Source organism: Peromyscus californicus, unplaced genomic scaffold, assembly GCF_007827085.1.
Source record: "Peromyscus californicus insignis strain IS unplaced genomic scaffold, ASM782708v3 Scaffold_18__1_contigs__length_77618521, whole genome shotgun sequence".
NCBI lineage: Eukaryota > Metazoa > Chordata > Mammalia > Rodentia > Cricetidae > Peromyscus > Peromyscus californicus.
This window is the reverse complement of record NW_026294480.1, coordinates 34,276,791-34,295,692: the sequence shown is the minus strand read 5'-3', so window position 1 is coordinate 34,295,692 and position 18,902 is coordinate 34,276,791. Positions and strand designations below refer to the sequence as shown.

At 38.0% G+C, this 18,902-nt stretch overlaps 1 protein-coding gene across 7 annotated transcripts in view; it reads right to left on the bottom strand.

Annotated features, from left to right (window-relative positions):
• Nucleotides 1-18,902, bottom strand: part of Adamts6 (ADAM metallopeptidase with thrombospondin type 1 motif 6) — a 229,766-nt gene that overhangs the window by 105,879 nt on the left and 104,985 nt on the right. For 5 of the 7 annotated variants that reach the window (XR_008219495.1, XM_052743224.1, XM_052743225.1 and 2 more), the window contains 3 exons: nt 18,039-18,146; nt 6,017-6,162; nt 3,673-3,736 (listed from right to left, as the gene is read on the bottom strand). Coding sequence is in view for 6 of the 7 variants with exons in the window: in XM_052743224.1 (XP_052599184.1) it covers nt 3,673-3,736; nt 6,017-6,162; nt 18,039-18,146 (318 nt within the window). In the remaining variant the exon portion in view is untranslated. The remainder of the gene's footprint in view (nt 1-3,672; nt 3,737-6,016; nt 6,163-18,038; nt 18,147-18,902) is intronic. The other 2 variants (XM_052743229.1, XM_052743230.1) reach the window with 1 other exon arrangement.

Below are 18,902 nucleotides of genomic sequence, written 5' to 3'. Positions count from 1 at the left end.
CGTTAATCTAAATCAGTTGGGGCTTAATAAATGAGGGCCGTTTTCTCTCCTGGGGGATATCAAGGCATATGAGAATTAAGACATTCTCACCCTATACACCTAGTTCTTCACCAGTCACGTGGAAGAGACATCAGTCTTAGCAGCTGGGAAGTTCTGTCCACTTTGCCTCCACTCAAGTTTGGGCATGCACTCCATCACCACCCTCTAGACATGTCATCACTGTGAATGTGCTCACTCGTTATATCATAAATTCAAATATACTTCTTTCTGATCTCAACTTCGACCCAACTCACTTTACCTTTCCCATTATACTAGTCTTGCTTTGTTTCGAATTTGGTTTTGGTTTTCCTTTGATGGCCTTTTAAAAGTCAGTTTCTAATTTCCTCCCCAATAGCTCACTTTCAACTCCACTTTCATCCCTTGTGAAGAGCCTCTGTCTCAGCACTTTGGTCATTAAATTCTTCTTAACATATTCACTATTATGCTGTACTCTTATCTTTCTCCATCCTGTTCACATCTAAAGCCACAATCTATAGCTCTTCCAATGGCTTCGAAAGGTCTCAGAACAGACAGGAGACTTAGCACAATGGCCTTGCGCTTCATTCTGCTTTTACCTAGAATGTTTTTATCATCACTATCTTTTCTCTGGCCAACTCTCTTTGCCTTTCAGGTCTCTCAAGCTTTTTATGGAGATGAATCCTTAAATTCCTAATTAGCTATGTGCCAATTCTACATACTTTTATAACATATGACTTATGTCAACATGTTGTTATTATTCTCTGTTGTGACTTCATGAATTTAAGTGATTTCTTGAAAATATACATCAGGCATTCAATTTAAGGGAATGAATAGTGCTAGTAACTTGAAAAGCCTTATAATTGAAAGTACATGTAATTACTCTGATACCTGTTCAGCAGAATAAAATGTGATAAACAGGTATATTAAAAGGAGAGAAAAATAGAGGAACAGATAAGCTCACAATTTTCAGCACAGTATTCAGGACAGGCCTAGCTGAGAAGGAAACAGTTGAGGAAAGATGAAGGGAGAGAAGTGCATGTAAGTGCACGAAGCAAAGGGAGCAGTCAAGACAAAGGTCCTATGGAGAGAGCATTAGCAGCACATGTTTGGAAAGAGATCCATGAAGTTGGGGCAAAGAAAATGATGAAGCAGCTGCTAACAGATCAGTTCAAAGAAGCAATGGAAGTCAGACTGTACAGTTCTTGCTAGCTTTTGTAACAATTAAATATGTTTAAGAAAACAATGGGTTGTAGAGGGTCAAAGGGTAAGGATAATCGGACATACTCTGCCTCCTACATTGGGAACTGGAGAGTTCAGGTTTGGTGGTAGCAAACCAACTCATGAGGGTACTAAAAGAGCTGATGGTGAAGTTCAGTGGTGGAGCACTTGCCTGAGCATGTGTAAGGTCCTGAGCGTAGTAACAAGCTCCTCAAAAAACAAAAATAAAAGCCTATTAAAGTGATAACTATAAATACCAGTAACTCAGACCAGAGTAGACGAGGCAGAGGTAGTGAAAAGTTGTCAAATCTGAGATGTATTTTTTTTTTTTTTTTTTTTTGGTTTTTCGAGACAGGGTTTCTCTGTGTAGTTTTGCGCCTTTCCTGGGACTCACTTGGTAGCCCAGGCTGGCCTCGAACTCACAGAGATCCGCCTGGCTCTGCCTCCCGAGTGCTGGGATTAAAGGCGTGCGCCACCACCGCCCGGCTGTGAGATGTATTTTTAAGGCAAAATACAACAGAATTTCCTGAGGGATTAGATGGATACAGACGAGAAAAGACTGGGAGAAAACAAACAAACAGAAAACCTCTAGAATTTTGACTTACACTGATGGAGCTGACATCTGAGGAGAAAAATATTGACAGAGAACAGTGTTGAACAGTTTTGTAGATAATATTAGTATACACTAAATACTGCATGTTTATTAAAGGTCTAGTCAAGTAGTAAGATATGGGCCTGGTGTCCATAGATGACAACTGGGTTGGAAGATATAAATTTGGGAATTGAATGATATATAATAGTGTCAAAATCACTGAAGCTGGATGAGATCAGAAATAGAATGAGTATTGGAAGCATACCCAGGCAAAGCTCTGGGTAGTCTAACACTAGGAAATCAAAGAAAAGAGCAGGGACTAGCAAAGGAGAATGAAGAGAAGCAATAATAAAACAGAATAATCAAAAAGTTTGAGTGAGCAGGAAGATGAAGACTACAACCAACCGTTGGGTTCAGCAAATATTGAAGACATCTGTGACTTGGTAAGAGCATGTCAACGCTATGACGGAGGGGGAAATATAAAAAAGCAAGCTCAGGAAAAAATTAGAAGGTGTGAATTCAATTCAGTACATTCAGATAAGTCTTTGGAGGAATTTCTTTCAAAGGGCAGCAAAGAAGTGGTTGGAACACCTGGCGAGGACTTTTTGTTTGTTTTCAGGTAGAAAGATGTTCGTATGCTTATGGAAAAATTCAGAAGAGGACACGTAGGAGCAAGCATCAACACATTTATGAATCTGTAAGGAATCAAGGCAGGAATAGACTGGAAAATGTGAATGAAGCTTAGTTTGTTAATATTCCAATGTTACAAAATAAAATACTGTGTTTTGTACACAGGAGAGAGAAAGAATGATCTGGACAGAATAACCAAATGGGATATAGTCAATCTACTGCCAGAGCCAGTCCACAATGACCAAGGGGAAAAACAAGAAGCTCCCAGTTGGCAAACTACAAAGGAAACAGTAGATTCGAAGGAGGGATGGTTTCCATTAAACCAAGAAGGGAAATGCTGTTTTTAACATGAACCGTCTCCCAGAGACTTGTGTTTAACACTTGGTCTCTAGCTGGTGGTGCTGTTTGGGAAGGTTATGGAACCTTTAAGAGGTAGAGTGTTGCTAGAGGAAGCATGTCACTGGGGGCTAGTTGGGAGGTTTTGGAACATGGCCCTACTCCAGTTTCCTTTCTGTTTCCGCCTTGCCAGCGCAAACACAATGGACAGGTGTCATGCGCTGCCACCATGCTTTCCTTACCAAGATGGGCTGTACCAGTTCTGGAGATGTGAACTAAAACAAGCACCTTCTCCCCTAGGTTTCTTTGTCTGGGTATTTCATCACAGCCACAGAGATGCAGCTAACACAGTAAAAATAAGGGAAATTCCAAGAAGTCAGACAGCGGAATTCTGCTGATCACGGATCATGAATTCCTGAGGGCACAGAAATGTTTTCATAGTCACCAGTGGCAGGGACACGATTTGGGGTGGAAGAGGCTATAGGCTATAACGTTGAGTCTTAAGGGACTGGAAGCCAAGAGATGAGGATGATGTGCGAGTCTGAGGCTTCTCGCTGTGAGGAACAGAAACCAAGCTGAAGAGCATAGTACAACCGACCCCAGTGGACTCAAGACACACAGCGGCATTGAGGTTGGGAGTTGAGGCCAAGTTAATCAGGGCATGTGTGGGTCTCTCTACTGGGGAGAAGACACTTGTCCTCCTTCTGGAGCTTCCTTGTGGCCTTACCGATGGACTGACAGCGCTGAGGCTAGCTTTTTAGGAAATTCATGTGACCCTTACACACGTGGACTTCTGATTAAATAGTCTCAAGTTAAGGCTTTCCCTGCTGGGAAGAAGAGTAAGCTAATTATTCATAACAGATTTGGGGCTTACTTACCTCTGTGTTGCAAGAGCGATATCGTTTCCTTTCTCCAAGGCAATATTTTCCACCTCCTGAAGGTCTGGAAAACAACATTTATTTAACACATGATTATAATGCATCTATCACACAAAGACTACATATATTGTTTGATGAAAACATCAAAAGTGACTTTAAGAAGATATAAAATGTGGCATTTTATCAATTACTTAACTAATGATATTTGTTAACAATGAGTATGGTTATTCAACAAGAAATTATGGTAGCATATATAAATAATTTATAAGACTTAAGAGTTATTATCTATATTCTCAGGATTATTTATTAGTATATTTAATTATCATAGTATAGTGCTTCATTCAATACAATGACTTTAAAAAAACTTATCTATAGTGAAAAGCCACTTAAATTATATTCAACACAAAGTATAATCTTTTCTTTCAGGTAGAAAACAATGAGATAACATTGGGAATGGATCCAGTTCAGAGTAAATAATACAAAAAAATGCATTTTCATTTCAGTTCAACACAAAGTTAAAAACATCAAATTAAAAAAGAAGATGGCAAAAAGATAACTTTGCATTATATTACTTTCAAATTAATGAAAAAGACTATATCAAATATTTGTTTTCATAAATTAATCAAGTTAATCTTTAAAGTATTTAGAATTAAGGAAAAACATATGCCATCATTTGGGCATGCTATTATCAAGTGAAAAATTCTTCTTTGAAGAGGTTCATGTCATTCCCTTATATATCTGAGTCTGTTAATATATCATAAGGCTTCATATTTTGGGATAATAGTTTTTAGCAGCCTATGTTGAATTTAGGCTAATTATCCTTGCATTTACTTAAAAAGGAATCAAATCCACTGGTACCAGTGGATTTGGAATATGTTTTGAAGACCAGTGAATTGATCAGTTTGAACCAACTTGGAAGAAAGAGATTGTAAGGCCAAAACAAGGTTGTGGGGATGGTGGCAGTCATGAATGGTTTATGAATTATAATAGGAATCTCTGCTAGGAGGGCAGTAACTGCTAGAAAGTGGGAAGATGGAATCTAGAATGATTATAAAGAAAATATTTTTAGATAAAAAGAACAGAAATGAGGCACTTGAAGAAAGCTAAGAGTACTGGGTTAAAATGAGAATAAATAAAGAACTAAACTAGACTACCCTTTATCCTTTATTGGGGTGGGTGGGTGTGGGGGGCCAGTTGCCACCTTTTCCAGGGTACCTATGAGGAGGAGAAAGGAATAAGGAACTTGTAGATAGAAGGATACTCCTAGCCGATGAGAGGAAAGAGAGAACACAGGATAGCTTCGGGAGGACCTGGGTCAACACCCAATGGCTCCTTCTGTCTCTTCTAAAGAAAGGGCTTTTTAAAGGAATGCCAAGGGGTGGGCCAAAAGACCTCCTCCTAGCACAGCCAAGTGCAGACCCTTCCAAATACCTGGTAACCACACATGTGGTCAATCCATCCCCCTTATGTAGTCCTGCTAGGTAAAGCAAGCTCAGATCTCACTAGGAAACCTCTGTGGGCTCCCACAGGTGGAGTAAGTAGAGATGTTATAACATCATTCTTCACCAAAGGAGCAGTTCTAGACACAGTGGGTAGGTAGCAGGCTGCAGCCAAGGATCAGGTGAGTCTTCAGCAGAAGAGGAAAAGTGAACTAAAGTAACAGTCTACCTGTACATCGGTAGGATGGAGAGAAACAGAGATGGCAAAGAATGCTGATGGGCTGACTTTGCCCTAAGGAGACTATGGTTGGAGAGTGGTAGCAGATGAGCAGGCTGGCCTGCATGAACAGTCCTGGGAGATGACAGGAGCATAGGAATGGAAGCCACTTTAACACATGGGCAGTATTGTCTTCATTGTGATTTGTGATGCGAATCACGGCATTTCAACCCCTGAAGCGCTCTCATTGGTCCTTCTAATAGTAATGTGGCAGTAATAATTTTATGTGACATGTGAAAAGCCCTTCTTTTTCTGGGAGTAATGGTAATGTAGCAGAAACCAGGTCTGGATTCATCCATAATTCAGCAGTCTTCCGAGGAGGAAATCTGATTATTACTAGCTTATATAGACAGACAATGCACTTCTATTTTAAAGGTTTGGGATTTTTCTTTCTTTCTCTCTCTCTTTTTTTTTTTTTTTTTAATTTTCACTTACACAATAAGGAGAAAAGAAGAAAAAGAAAGTCTGTCTAACAAAGCTCCTTCACTTTCCTGGACCTCTTGCTTCTTCTGAAGACAAGCACTTGGCTTGCTAGAGAAACATTTTTACAGATAACATGTGAAACCACAGCTTTGAATCATTTCCAACTGTGTCTTTTTGTTGGCTCTGGCTTACTTTAGCTACTTACGCTGGACTGTCACAGTGTCTTAGGGATGAAGAGACGCCTCCCCCGCAGGTCCTGCTGCACTCTCCCCACAGCGACCAGGAACCCCAGCCCCCATCTATGCTCTGAGGCCAAGTGCCAAAAGGAACACAGTCTCCCTGATAACACCACTGTAAGAAGGCACAGAAAACACAGAATTAGCTTTTATGCAGCTACAAGACAGAAGTCCATAAACTTTCATAAAAGTCAGGTAATGACCAATTTTAAGCATTAGCATTCTCAAAAGTAGAGAACGGGTTTTTAACCGTGTTTAGACAATGTAAGGGTGCATACAATTTGCAAACTATTTCTAGCTGGTCAGATTTATAGTCTCCAACATGTACCGGTTCTAAAAGCCCTGATTTTGGCAGTTTTCTTTGTTTCTCTTTGTCCAGACTTTTAGTGTTTCTCATTATAGAGTTAGCTATAGGCCTCAAAATCATTTTTAGATATTGTAGTAATTTCTTTAAAAAAAATCTTTATATTCCACTATTATTAGACTTGTGGAATGATAATGCACTATGGAAAGTTCTCCAGTAAGGAAACTTTATGATGGTAATTGCAAGTTCTTTAAAAAAAAAAAAAGAAAAAGAAAAAGAAAGAAAAACTGGTTTAGGCTACAATAGTAAAAGAATGCTTTGTGGCATTTCATCCAGGAGCAGCACAGACATAATAAATGTAATGCCAAGACACTAGGGACTGGGCACAAAAAACCTTACATACATTGACTGGCCCTGTGTAAGGCCCCTGTATGAACATGTGTACTCGAATTCTGCTCAGTTTGACTCTGTACAAAAAACCATACATACTGCACCTAAGGAGAGAGCCAGGAATCCTTTATCAGAGAACAGACATCATATAATCAGTTCATAACTCTAGCATGATAAAACTTGCTTGCAGTACACGGCAAAATAAAAGTGTTCTTTTAAACCAAGCATTTATAGGTTTTTGTTGGTGTATTTTTCTAACGCATCAAACATTAACAAATCAAACTAATCTATGAGAGTGGTATGTTTATATGGATAACAATATTAACAGTTATTAGAGTTAAGTGTGTGTCAACGGGATCACACTATTAAGAAATTCAACCTTATAATAAGATTGGAGCAAAGTGCTAGAGAGGCCCACAGAAATCCACAAAGATCCCCCCACAATAGACTGATGGCAATGGTCGAGAGACAGCCCGAACTGACCTACTCTGGTGATGGGATGGCCAAACACCCTAATTGTCATGCTAGAAACCTCATCCAATGACTGAGGGATCTGGATGCAGAGATCCATGGCTAGGCCCCAGGTGGGGCTTCGGGAGTCCAATTAGCGAGAAAGAGGAGGGTTTATATGAGCGAGAATTGTTGAGGCCAAGGTTGGATAAAGCACAGGGACAAATAGCCAAATGAATGGAAACACATGAACTATGAACCAATGGCTGAGGGGCCCCCAACTGGATCAGGCCCTCTGAATGGATGAGACAATTGATTGGCTTGATCTGTTTGGGAGGCATCCAGGCAGTGGGACCAGGTCCTGTGCTCATTGTATGAGTTGGCGGTTTGAAACCTGGGGCTTATGCAGGGTCACTTGGCTCGGCCTGGGAGGAGGGGACTGGACCTGCCTGGACTGTCTACCAGGTTGATCTCAGTCCTTGGGGGAGGCTTTGCCCTGGAGGAGGTTGGAATGGGGCGTGGGTTGGGGGGAAGGAGAGAGGGGCGGGAGGGGGGAGAACAAGGGAATCCGTGGCTGATATGTAGAACTGAACTGTATTGTAAAATAAAACAAAATTAAAAAAAAAAAAGATTGGGACACTTAGAAATGAATCATTTCATTGTACTGATTCTATCACCAAGCTTATTGGTTTTACCTCTGAGATACACTGGGAATTCTCTCCATGTCACCTTCTTTATGGCTGCCACCCTAGATAACAGCTAGCGCCTCACTTGGTGACTCTGCCTCCATCTTTCTCTGCTAGAATTTATTTCCCAGAAAGAACTTAGGCATGGCTGTTAAAGACACAGCATCACACTATTTTGACTTCATGCTGTTATTATTTTACTTAAAAGGTCGCAGTGTTTTCCATCTCTCTTAACCCCAGACTTGCTGATGGAGCCCTCACAGCCTTCTGTGGCCTCCCCTCCTTTGCAGTGAAAGCAGCAGTCACGTTGTTTGTTAGTTCTCCTCTCTCTCTCTCTCTCTCTCTCTCTCTCTCTCTCTCTCTCTCTCTCTCTCTCTCTCACTTGTTCCCTCACTAGCACATTTGCTCATCCTTCAGGTAGCGTTCTCCTAGCAATTGACCCCACAAATCAAACAGAGGGTTGCATCCATGCTAGGTTGTCTACACTGAGCCGATCCCTAGTCCTTTTTAGTCAATCAAGAGAGGTTTGGCCACATAGCCCAGGCAGACCTTGAAACTAATGATCCCTGAGTTTTAGTTTTCTAAGTGTTGGATTCCAGGTTATGCTATCACATCCAGCTTCCAGTTCTCTACATAGATGTCTTTTGACCACTTAGTCTCAGATCAAGTGTTATTTCAGCAGACAGCTTTTTCCAGGACTACTCATATTCTGAAGAGACAACTCACTATCCTTTCTTGCCCCAGGGTTCTCCTTTTTATTATAGAAGAGTACTTACTACGTATGCCCTTCATTTCAATGCTCTTACTATTCAGAACTACTTTAATTATCTTCCCAATTTCTTCTTTGTTCACTCCCCCCTTAGAATGTAAGCCTTGAAAATATCATACGGCTACTGTTAATTTTTAAAATTCTGTTCCTTAGACTAGCCCCATTTTAAGAATGTCATAGCAACACGTAGCAACATATTAGACAGAAGAGGTGAAGAGTATTCTCATGATCACAGTTACTCTGTTGAAATGAGAACTGCCTCCAGTACTATTTGGTATCTAGTACAGATGCAAAAATCTATTAGATGAATTATTAGAGTTAAATTGCAGAATTTTGCATCATATTTTAGTCACTACATGTCAGAAAGGAGCTAGAAAAGATTTAAGTAGACCAAACTCATATTTGTTTCCTTGTCATTTCCTGAGAATACATACGATTTGAAGAGAAATGTTTTACTTTTTAATTTATTCTTGGGATTGAAAATTAGTGAGAGCCATAAAGATACTAAAAATATGAATTCCAAGCTATTTAAAGTATTGCTTTATATGCTCACAAAATATAGGGCAGTGAAAGAATCACATAAATTCTCTTGTTTGTATTTTGAACCTTATTTTTGGGCTAGAGTGGAACCCAGTAATGGAATAGATGGTTAGCATTTGAAGATCTAGGTTCAATCCCCAGCATATACATAGACAAATTTTAAAATAATTTTCAATTAGCACACAAAAATGGAGATTTCACTGTAACATTTTCCTATTTGTATGTAAATGCAAGTATATTATATATGTGTACACACATATGTATATATTTATATCTGTACTCTTCTTATTTGCCCCAGATCTCTCAAGTCCTCTTCCTCACCACAAATAGTTTATCTTTCTTCTTTCATGACATACATTTCATTTTCCACTCTTGGTCCCCACCCCAAATTTCACATAAATATATCTCCTAAAGTGAACAATAAATGCATTATTTAATTTATAAAATGCTGCTCAACTTCCATCAGATTTTGGAGACTTTGGAGGCTTAGGTGTTTTGGAGACAGGCTTTCATGTAGAACAGAACAGCCTTGAATTTGCTGTGTAGCCAAGGCTTATTTTGACCGTCTGATCCTCCACACCTGGCTTTCTCATCATTAGTTAAGACCTAAATAATCACAGTATTCCATAAATAGTTTTCAAGAACATTTGCTGTATAAATTATGTTTCCATAATTATTCAATGGGGAAATAAAAACAATGATAACAAAAAGTTAAATAAAAAAGATTAATGGGTAAAATAATCATAGTAATAGTATAAATATCAGGTACCTCATTTCTAGTAAGACTGGCTTCCAATTTGATAACTAGTTAACTAGATAACAAGCTTACAAGTTACTGACTTGTAACATGGAGGAAGCTTTATATTACTATTATCAGGTCTCATTCTAGCAATATGTTAGGTTCCAAAGAAAGTCACCTGATTCCTTTTGTTTCCCTAAATATACAATGGAAACCAATTTCATGTCTTGACTCTACTATAGAGTAGAATAAGAAAACTTTATAAATTAGTTCAATGCAGACATACATAAAAAGAAATTAAAATCTACCAAGCAATTTGTTTCATTTTGATTTTCAACAGGTGTGTTCTTTTACATCTTGTTTTATTTCTCCCTCCTCTGTACTTAACGTTTTGCAGTTTTTGCCACTTCTCTCTGTTGTTAGTAAATTATCTTGATGTAATATATTATTAAAAAGAAGGAAGTTATTTAGCTGAATAATAAGGCTTTAAGACACCTAGGAGTTCACATGGATCAAGTGATATTTGCATTAATCAATACATTTAAATATTTCAGTGTATGTAAGTCATGCATAGAATAATTAGACTACACCAAACAAAGCAACTTGAAGTCTATAGATCCAATAAGCATATAAAGGTGAAACTTTTGATTGCTGTATTGTGTTTCTATTTTTTTCTATTATAGAGTTGTAAAACAAATATTCTATTTTCAGAAGTATGGATTCTTGATTTTAAAGTATGAAAGCTTCATATATATATGAAATCCAGCTTCTAACCTTTACTCAAAGGTTATATCCAAACTAGTAATCTTAGATGGTTCAAATTAATAGTCTTGTTACTATAGACTCAATTCTCTAGGTAAGTTGGATATTTGGTCTTCTTTCTGCTAATTTAAGTGTAGTTAAAAATTAATAAAGGTGAGATAAATGAAACTTCACATTTCCAAAATAAATCTCATATTGTTTCTTCTTATTTTTCATATTTCTTTTAAATTAATAAATATGCTGAAAACACTATCTAGAAAGCAGTGATTCTTTTAAACCTTTTCTTTAGAAACAGTCTCACTTGCTATTGGACATTGTGTAATTATACAATATTTATAAATGAGTTTTTATCTTTTGGGGGCTTATTGAGACAGTCTTACTCTGTAGCCAGCCAAGACTAGAATTAACTTAATTCTGACCCAGAATTCATGGCAATCTTCCTGCCTCAGCCTCCCAAGTGCTGGAATTATAGGTGTGAGCCACAATGCTTGGCACACTTTTTTCTTTTTACCTAGAACCATTTTAGGGTATAATCATAGAATATCTTGTTATAACCAGATCTGGATCAAATAAGCATATGGAATGAGAGATCTCTAAAGAAATCCTAAAATGTTAAAGGAAGCAATACTGGTGATTGAATACAGAGCAGTTTGAAATCAGAAGAGCATGGGCATGAGTACAATGCTACTAAGAGCCTAGTCTTCGAACTGAGTAGGTCTGTGGCTGATCAGGCTACATTTCAGCCCAAACTCCCAATCAGAGCTTGTCATCCATACTATTTACATTTCTAGAGCATTTGGAAGAACTATTCTTTCCTCACTCTGTTTATTTGGTGTCCAGTCAAAACATATTACATTCTACCCTAGGTGAATTAAGAATAAGGTTGCAAATGCCCTGCTATATATTCAGTGTTTTAAAAGGCATATAATAATCCTTTCCTAATCCAGCCCTATTTTCCCATGCAAAGATATTAGGGATCAATGTCACTTATATGTAAACCCAAATGCTGGCCTATATCTCTAATTGAATCTTATAGAATCATTAAATGAATCTTCTGGCAATAAACCAACTATTTGAAACTTTCTTTGTGGTTACGAACAGGGATTATAAGGATTGGGTTTTGATTACCCTCAATATCCTGTTCAGTAACAATGCCAACACTACTACTGAAGGTCCTACAATCTAAATCTTTATTTACTATTTCATCAAATACAGCATCCCTGATTCCTACCCAAGGTCTATTGCTGATGCTACAAAGGAAAGATCTTTGGCTGAAATTTATATTGATTGATTTGTAAGAGATTGACCCATGGACACACAGTACCAGCACACCGTCTGGGCTCATCAAATTTCCTCCTTTAGTTAATGCTACTGTCCCTGAGCACATCCATTCAGGCCATATGGTTCTTATTCAGTCCGTGAATGGCTTATTCAGGCAAACATCCAATGGCTGTAATAGCAATGTCAGACCCCCCAGGACTCACGCAAAGATCAGTTTTTAATTTTTTGGCCATATTTCTTACTCCATCTGCTAAATGTGCATGGAACAGTTGTGGAACATTTATGGAACCATGCCTCCGGGCAAGGATCCCACAACTTTTGCAGCCAGAGTTTGACGAGATCATCATGGATCCAATCCTCTGGCTATGCCTATGCTATCACTCCAGTGATATTTCTAACTCCTCCCTTTAAAAAAATGTATTCAGACAACTATGAGCAGATTTGGTTTTATCCACTGGCTTGGCTGGCTAGATTGGGTATAGGCTACTTGTTATTTTTTTGATGGGAATAGTTTTGAAACTCAAGGTTAAGATCATACTTTGTGAATATTCCATTTTTGAGTCTCTGAAGCCATTTGTATGCTGTGTGGTGCCCACTGCTGCTAGTTATGATGTTTACGGCTGGCACATAACAATGATACTGAGATATGATACTAAAATGATACTGAGAAAGCCTGTGAAAAAGCTCACTCCTTCTCATTATCTCATCCCACTACCACTGTCAAGTATGTAGATATTTGTTTGCTCTTCTATTAATGATTACATTATTTTATTAATGTTGATATAAGCATATATTATTATCCCACATTGACTTCTTACTGTAATTCCTTACCAAAGAACTAACTGTTACATGTTGATAAATGAGAATTCCATTAACTGCACTAAAATATGCTGCCTACCTTATGCTGATGGGTTTACTTCATATCTATAACCATTCAATACTGTTTTGTTCAATATACAATTCCTTATCATAAGATAAGTTAAAATGAGAGGATTTCAACTATGACCCAGAAAGGCCAGTGCTGAAGCCTCAGCAATGGTATGAAATTACTTTGTAGTGTTGGCTTTTTCAGCCTTTCTTCGTCTGTAAAATGAAGTTAAAACAGTACCTGCTTCATTGAGGTTTTGTCAACAGGAAAATGGCAACACGTACCTGGCATGACATAAGTATTTTAAAAACATTATCATTGCCATCAGTATTATTGGGAATGTCATCTATTTTTATATTCCTAGTTTAGACTAACCACAAGGTCGATCAGGTCAATTGAAATTGCCACTTTAATTTTTGTCACTAGGACTCTGCACGGTTGTTCTTTTTTTCGGACAAAATTCTGAGTTCTCATTTAATTTCCAAATAGACAAAGCTATAAGTGTAAAATCTGTACTTAGCAACAGTAAATATATATCACCCTCAAAAACAAAAATTCATTGAGAATAGTATTAAATAAAGTCAATGAGTAAAAAGTATTGAACCAAGTCATCTTTGCTTTTGTTCTGTTTTAAAATGCAGGTCTAAAGTATTTTTTAAAATTTCTAAGTTTGTGTGTATGTGCGCACATGGTAGCCTATTCAACTAGGACTATACACATGCGACCAGAAAAGTGTTATCTCATTAGGCTATCCTCAGCACACCCTCAATTTCAATTTTTATACTGAATAGAGCCTCACTAAATTGCCCAGGCTAGCTTAGAACCCACAGTGTCCATGACTCACAAATAATGACAATTACTGCCATGTGCCATCATACTAAATAAATTCAATTTTTTGTGGGCACTTTGAAGGTCTCCTAAATTGTTTTCTAATATTATTTTCCCTCTAGGAATCTACATTTGCCTTTTTCCCATAGGTTTATTCATTTTAAGGTTTGTTAGTACCGTTTCTAAAACTTCCCATCTTCCATGCTTCTGGGAAAATGAAATGACTAAGATTTGCTTTATATATTAATTTTAGGTGATCACATCCACCATATTGACTTTATGATACTACACTATTGTGTTGTGAATAAAATTGGCATCTTGATCGACAACCAGCGCTACCCTTACAAGGATCGTAGGTAGTTTTTTGTAGAGTCCAACTTATTCTGTGGAAGTATGCCATGAGCTAGTAATGGTCTGGGAAGATAGGCTAAGGCCCAGCAAGGAGCTCTTGAAGTGAGAATGAAGCATTCCTAATTTTAAATCCATATACTAAAATTAGGGTTCATTTGAAGAAAGGGTTTAGGGATATGAAAGTCTACTAAAGTAAGAATTAAGTCTTTAGGAATCAAATGTATTTTTGCCCTATTTTATTTATGTTGTCTCATCTCTGCTTATTTTTATTCATGCTTAGGAATAATTCTAACTCTATTTACTTTAATAAACTTAAATTCAATGCTGTCACCTTAGCATTGCAAATGTTTTCTGAGAATTCTCCAAATTTGTAATTTCTAAGAGATATCCAGTCTTCATCACATATATGCATATAGTTCTGTGACATAATAGTTAAGGGCCTGTTATCAAGCTCAGCTCAAAAAAGATACTAAAGACACCATGAACACAGTAACTCTTATAAAGTAAAACGTTTAACTGAGGCTGGCTTACACTTTCAGAGGTTTAGTCCATTATCATCATGGCAAGAAGCAGGGCAGCATAAGGGCAGACATTGTGCTGGAGAAGGACCTTTCTGCAGGCAGCAGAAAGAGACTATATACCACACTGGGCATAGTTTGAGCATATAAGACATCAAAGTCAGCCTCCACCCATGACACACTTCCTCCAACAAGGCTACATCTCTTTCAACAAGGCTGTATCTCCTAATAGTGCCACTCCCTATGCGTCATGCTTCAGACATGAGCCTATGGGGGCCATACCTATTCAAACTACCACATTGCATTCCCTGGCCCCAAAGGCTTGTAGCCATAACATAATACAAAATGCATTTAGTCCAACTTTAAAGTCCCCATAATCTATCATAGTCTCAACAATGAATGAAAGTCCAAATTTCAAAGTCTCTTCTGAGTTCATGCAATCTCTTAATTCTAATACCATATAAAATCAAAATCAGAAAACAGATCACATGCTTCCAACATATAATGGCATAGGATATACATTACTGTTCCAAAATGGAGGAAAGGAAGCATAGTAAAGAAATACTAGACCAAAGCAAGACTAAAACCAGCTAGGCAAACTTCAAACTCTGCATCTCCATGTCTGATGTCAAATTGCTCTTCAGATCTCCAACTCCTTTCAGCTTTGTTGACTGCAACACACTACTTTCTCTTAGGCTGTTTCCACTCCCTGTTAGCAGCTTTCTTCAGCAGGTATCCCACAATCCTAGAATCTCCAAAATTTTGGGGTCTCCAAGACAATCACCTTCACAACTTCACACAATGGCCTTTCGGGGCCTCCATGCAGGGACATCCCTGCCATATGCCTGGCCTCAATGGATTTCCTTAGTCATGGAGGGAGATTCTATAACCTCTTTCTTGTATCCTTGACTAAAACCAGAACCATGTGGCTGAAGCTGCCAAGATCTGGTGCTTAGTGGGGTTGGTGCTTGCTGGGATTGGAACATGTCTTCCTCGTTCAGCTATTCACTGTTTTCTGTCTTTCACTGCCTAAGCTTGGTGGCTCTGGAACTTGCTCTGTAGACTAGCCTGACCTCAAACTCAAAGATCTTCCAGCCTCTGCCTTCTAAGTGCTGAGATTAAAGGTGTACACCACCACCACACAGGGCTCTAAACTTTCTCTTAATTCCTTTTTGCAAGTTGGAAACTTAGCTGGGTGGGAACTTGCCCTAAGGTCACCACTCCCTATATTCCATTTCTTAACCTGTTTATTTCCTTGAACAAAGGACTTAACATCATTCCACCTCCTGGTGCCTTCTGTATCCTTAAATTGTACATTTTGTATTTTTCCTTGCTCAGTTTGCTCCTTTTCATTATAAATCTTTGTAAGAGTGAACACCAATCACCAAAAAACAGTCAATACTAGGCTGTTTTAAGACTTCCTCTGCCAATGGAATTAATCCAAAACTCTTCACTTTAGCCTCAGGCAAACTTTTCAGACAAAGGCAAAAAGCAGCCACATTCTTTGCCAAAATATCATAAGAACAGTCTCTCAGCTACATGCTAAAATTCTCCTCTGAAACCTCTTGAGTCAAATTCACCCAGTTCAAATCACCCTCAGCATCACTGTCCTCCATGTTCCTACTAGGTTAGTCCATTAATCCCCATTTAAGTGTTCAACTGCTTTTCTGATCTAAAGTTCCAAAATCCACAGTCCTCCAAAAAAGCATGTTCAGGCCTACCACAGCAATACCCCAGTCCCTGGTACCAACTTTTGTTGTAGTTTGGGTTTCTATTGCTGTGAAGAGACACCATGACTGCAGCAATTTTCAATAAGGAAAACATTTAATTGGGCAGCTTACAGTTCAGAGTTTTAGTCCATTATCATCATGGCAGGATATGGTAGCATGCAGGCAGACATGGTGTTGGAGAAAAAGCTTGATCCACAGGCAGCTGAAAGAGACTGTGTACCACACTGGGCATAGCTTGAGTATATAAGACCTCAAAGCCCGCCTCCACAGTGACACACTTCCTCCAACAAGACCACACCTCCTAATAGTGCCACTCCCTATGGGCCAAGCATTTAAACGACTGAGTCTATGGGGGGCCATACATATTCAAACCACCACAATTGTGTTTGCCACATAGGTGATTAAAGTTGAGCCATGTATTTTCAAATAGCTATCACTCATAGCATAATTACTAATATTTGTAGTGATTATAGAACTTCTAGAATGCTTGTAGGAAAGCTCTGAGATGTTTACTCCCTGTCCTTTTTTGTAGTGCTGGGGATCAAACCCAAGACCTTGTGAATGCTAGACAAATATTCTATCACTGAGTTACATCTCTAGTTCATGAATATTTATAGAAAAATAGTTCTCTGCTTAGAAAAATAAAGTAAAATAAAAACCCATCAGGTCTATTGACAGTGCTACTCTAGGAGAAGAAAAACTGTGATTCAGGCCAGACTGTGAAAAGAACAGTCCACCAGTGAACGGCTAATAAAGCAACAGTTTCCCATTGCGGCTTCCTTCCTTCACTTGTACATTTCTTTGCAGATGGATGTAAATTGCTACTTGTCCTTGACAAGGACTGGCAGGTCCAAAATAAACCTAGACTGTTGTTTCAAGAATGTGGTTCCTAATATTTTCTATTACTTCAGTGAAGAAAAAAAAAAAGAGAAAGAAAGAATTTTTGTAGTGTATGAAGGTCTCTGTATTTTTATTGGCTACTTATAAATTTTGAAAAAAAAATCCCTAATCCTTTTAAAATGGCCTTACCAATCCTTATATTTAGCATAATTTACCAACATTTCCAAACCCAGCATGGAAAAGCCATCAACATGGCACTAGGTCATGGGTCCTGAATGAAGCCGTCAGCAAGAATTAATAAACTGTGACAGCTGCCCAAAAACTTTCATTCTTTTTATTTAAATATCCCACTGCAAGCTGAAATTCAGTGTGATCTTTGTTGAAAGTAGCCCAGCTCACATGGAAGAAGGCAAAACAGAGAAGAGATGACAAGTATTAGTTATAAATTCAGTCCATAGAATTCTATAATTTACGTATATAACAATTCCAGAGAATTTGAGTAGCAGAATATAACTAATTTTTTATATCTGCTTGAATAATTCTTCTTTTTTTTCCTATGGTGCTGAAGATTGAGCCCAGACCTTCTACATTTTAGGAAATGCTCTAGCATTTCAGCCATATCCCAATCCTGCATGAACAATTCTTAGAGATTTTTTTAATTAGAATAATGAAAACTATGATTTCAAGCCATAACTTTTATGTTCAATAAATTGCTTCCTTTTATTTTATTATTATTCTTTTATGTGAAACTGACACAAAGATGTTAGCTCCTTTTAATTTCACAAGTAAGGCACATTTGTAGACAATTACCACTTGGTTAAAAACATACTATTCAAAGTACATCTTAAATTACTATAGACTTCCAGCGTATGAACATCAGCACCAGAAACTGATCAGTTTATGTGTCAAACAGGTAACAAATCATTGGTGCTTACCCCCTTTTCAATGTTCCCAGTCTGACACAATGTCCCCTCGGCGGCTGGAATACTGTTGGTGACACAGCGGTTGCTTTTGCTAAGGCACCAGAGCTCTCTACACACTTCCTAGGAAAGAAGGAGAAAGCAGGTTGATGAGGAACGGAGGTTAAAGTCACGTGCGTTTCTTTATTTTTTTTTATTTTATTTATTTATTTTTTTCAAGACAGGGTTTCTCTGTGTAGCTTTGTGCCTTTCCTGGTACTGGCTTTGGAGACCAGGCTGGCCTCGAACTCACAGAGATCCACCTGCCTCTGCCTCCCGAGTGCTGGGATTAAAGGCGTGCGCCACCACCGCCCGGCCACGTGCGTTTCTTGAATAGAGCACATCACAGTCACTCAGCCTCACTTGCTGATGTTCAAGCTACTATTGAAAGAGGATTTAGGGTGAAGGTCTTTCAGAGGGTAGGTTATTCACTTAAGCTTTGGTCTAATTCATGTTTTAGCAGATAAAGTATGTTTTATTATTTAATACTGCTGGGGATCTTTTCATAACAATGTACAGATATTTCATTAATAAGGAAAAATAATGAAAAATACATAGAGAAGAAATTCAGTTTTTCAATGCTTGAGAATAAATACTAACACAAACTTAACAATTGCCAACAGAGTATCTAAGTTTTAAAAATTGGTAGTATTCTGGGGAGTGAAAAGACAGAGCAGACACTGTCAAGTAGATAGGAATTTAACATATAAATTTAAAGAAATATGAGGTACATTTTAGAGTAATTTTTAAATTTTGTATGTCAAAGAATTATCTTGAAATATTATTTTCAGTTATCAAACAGTTTAATACAATGATGGTAAACTTGCATAAAATACTCCT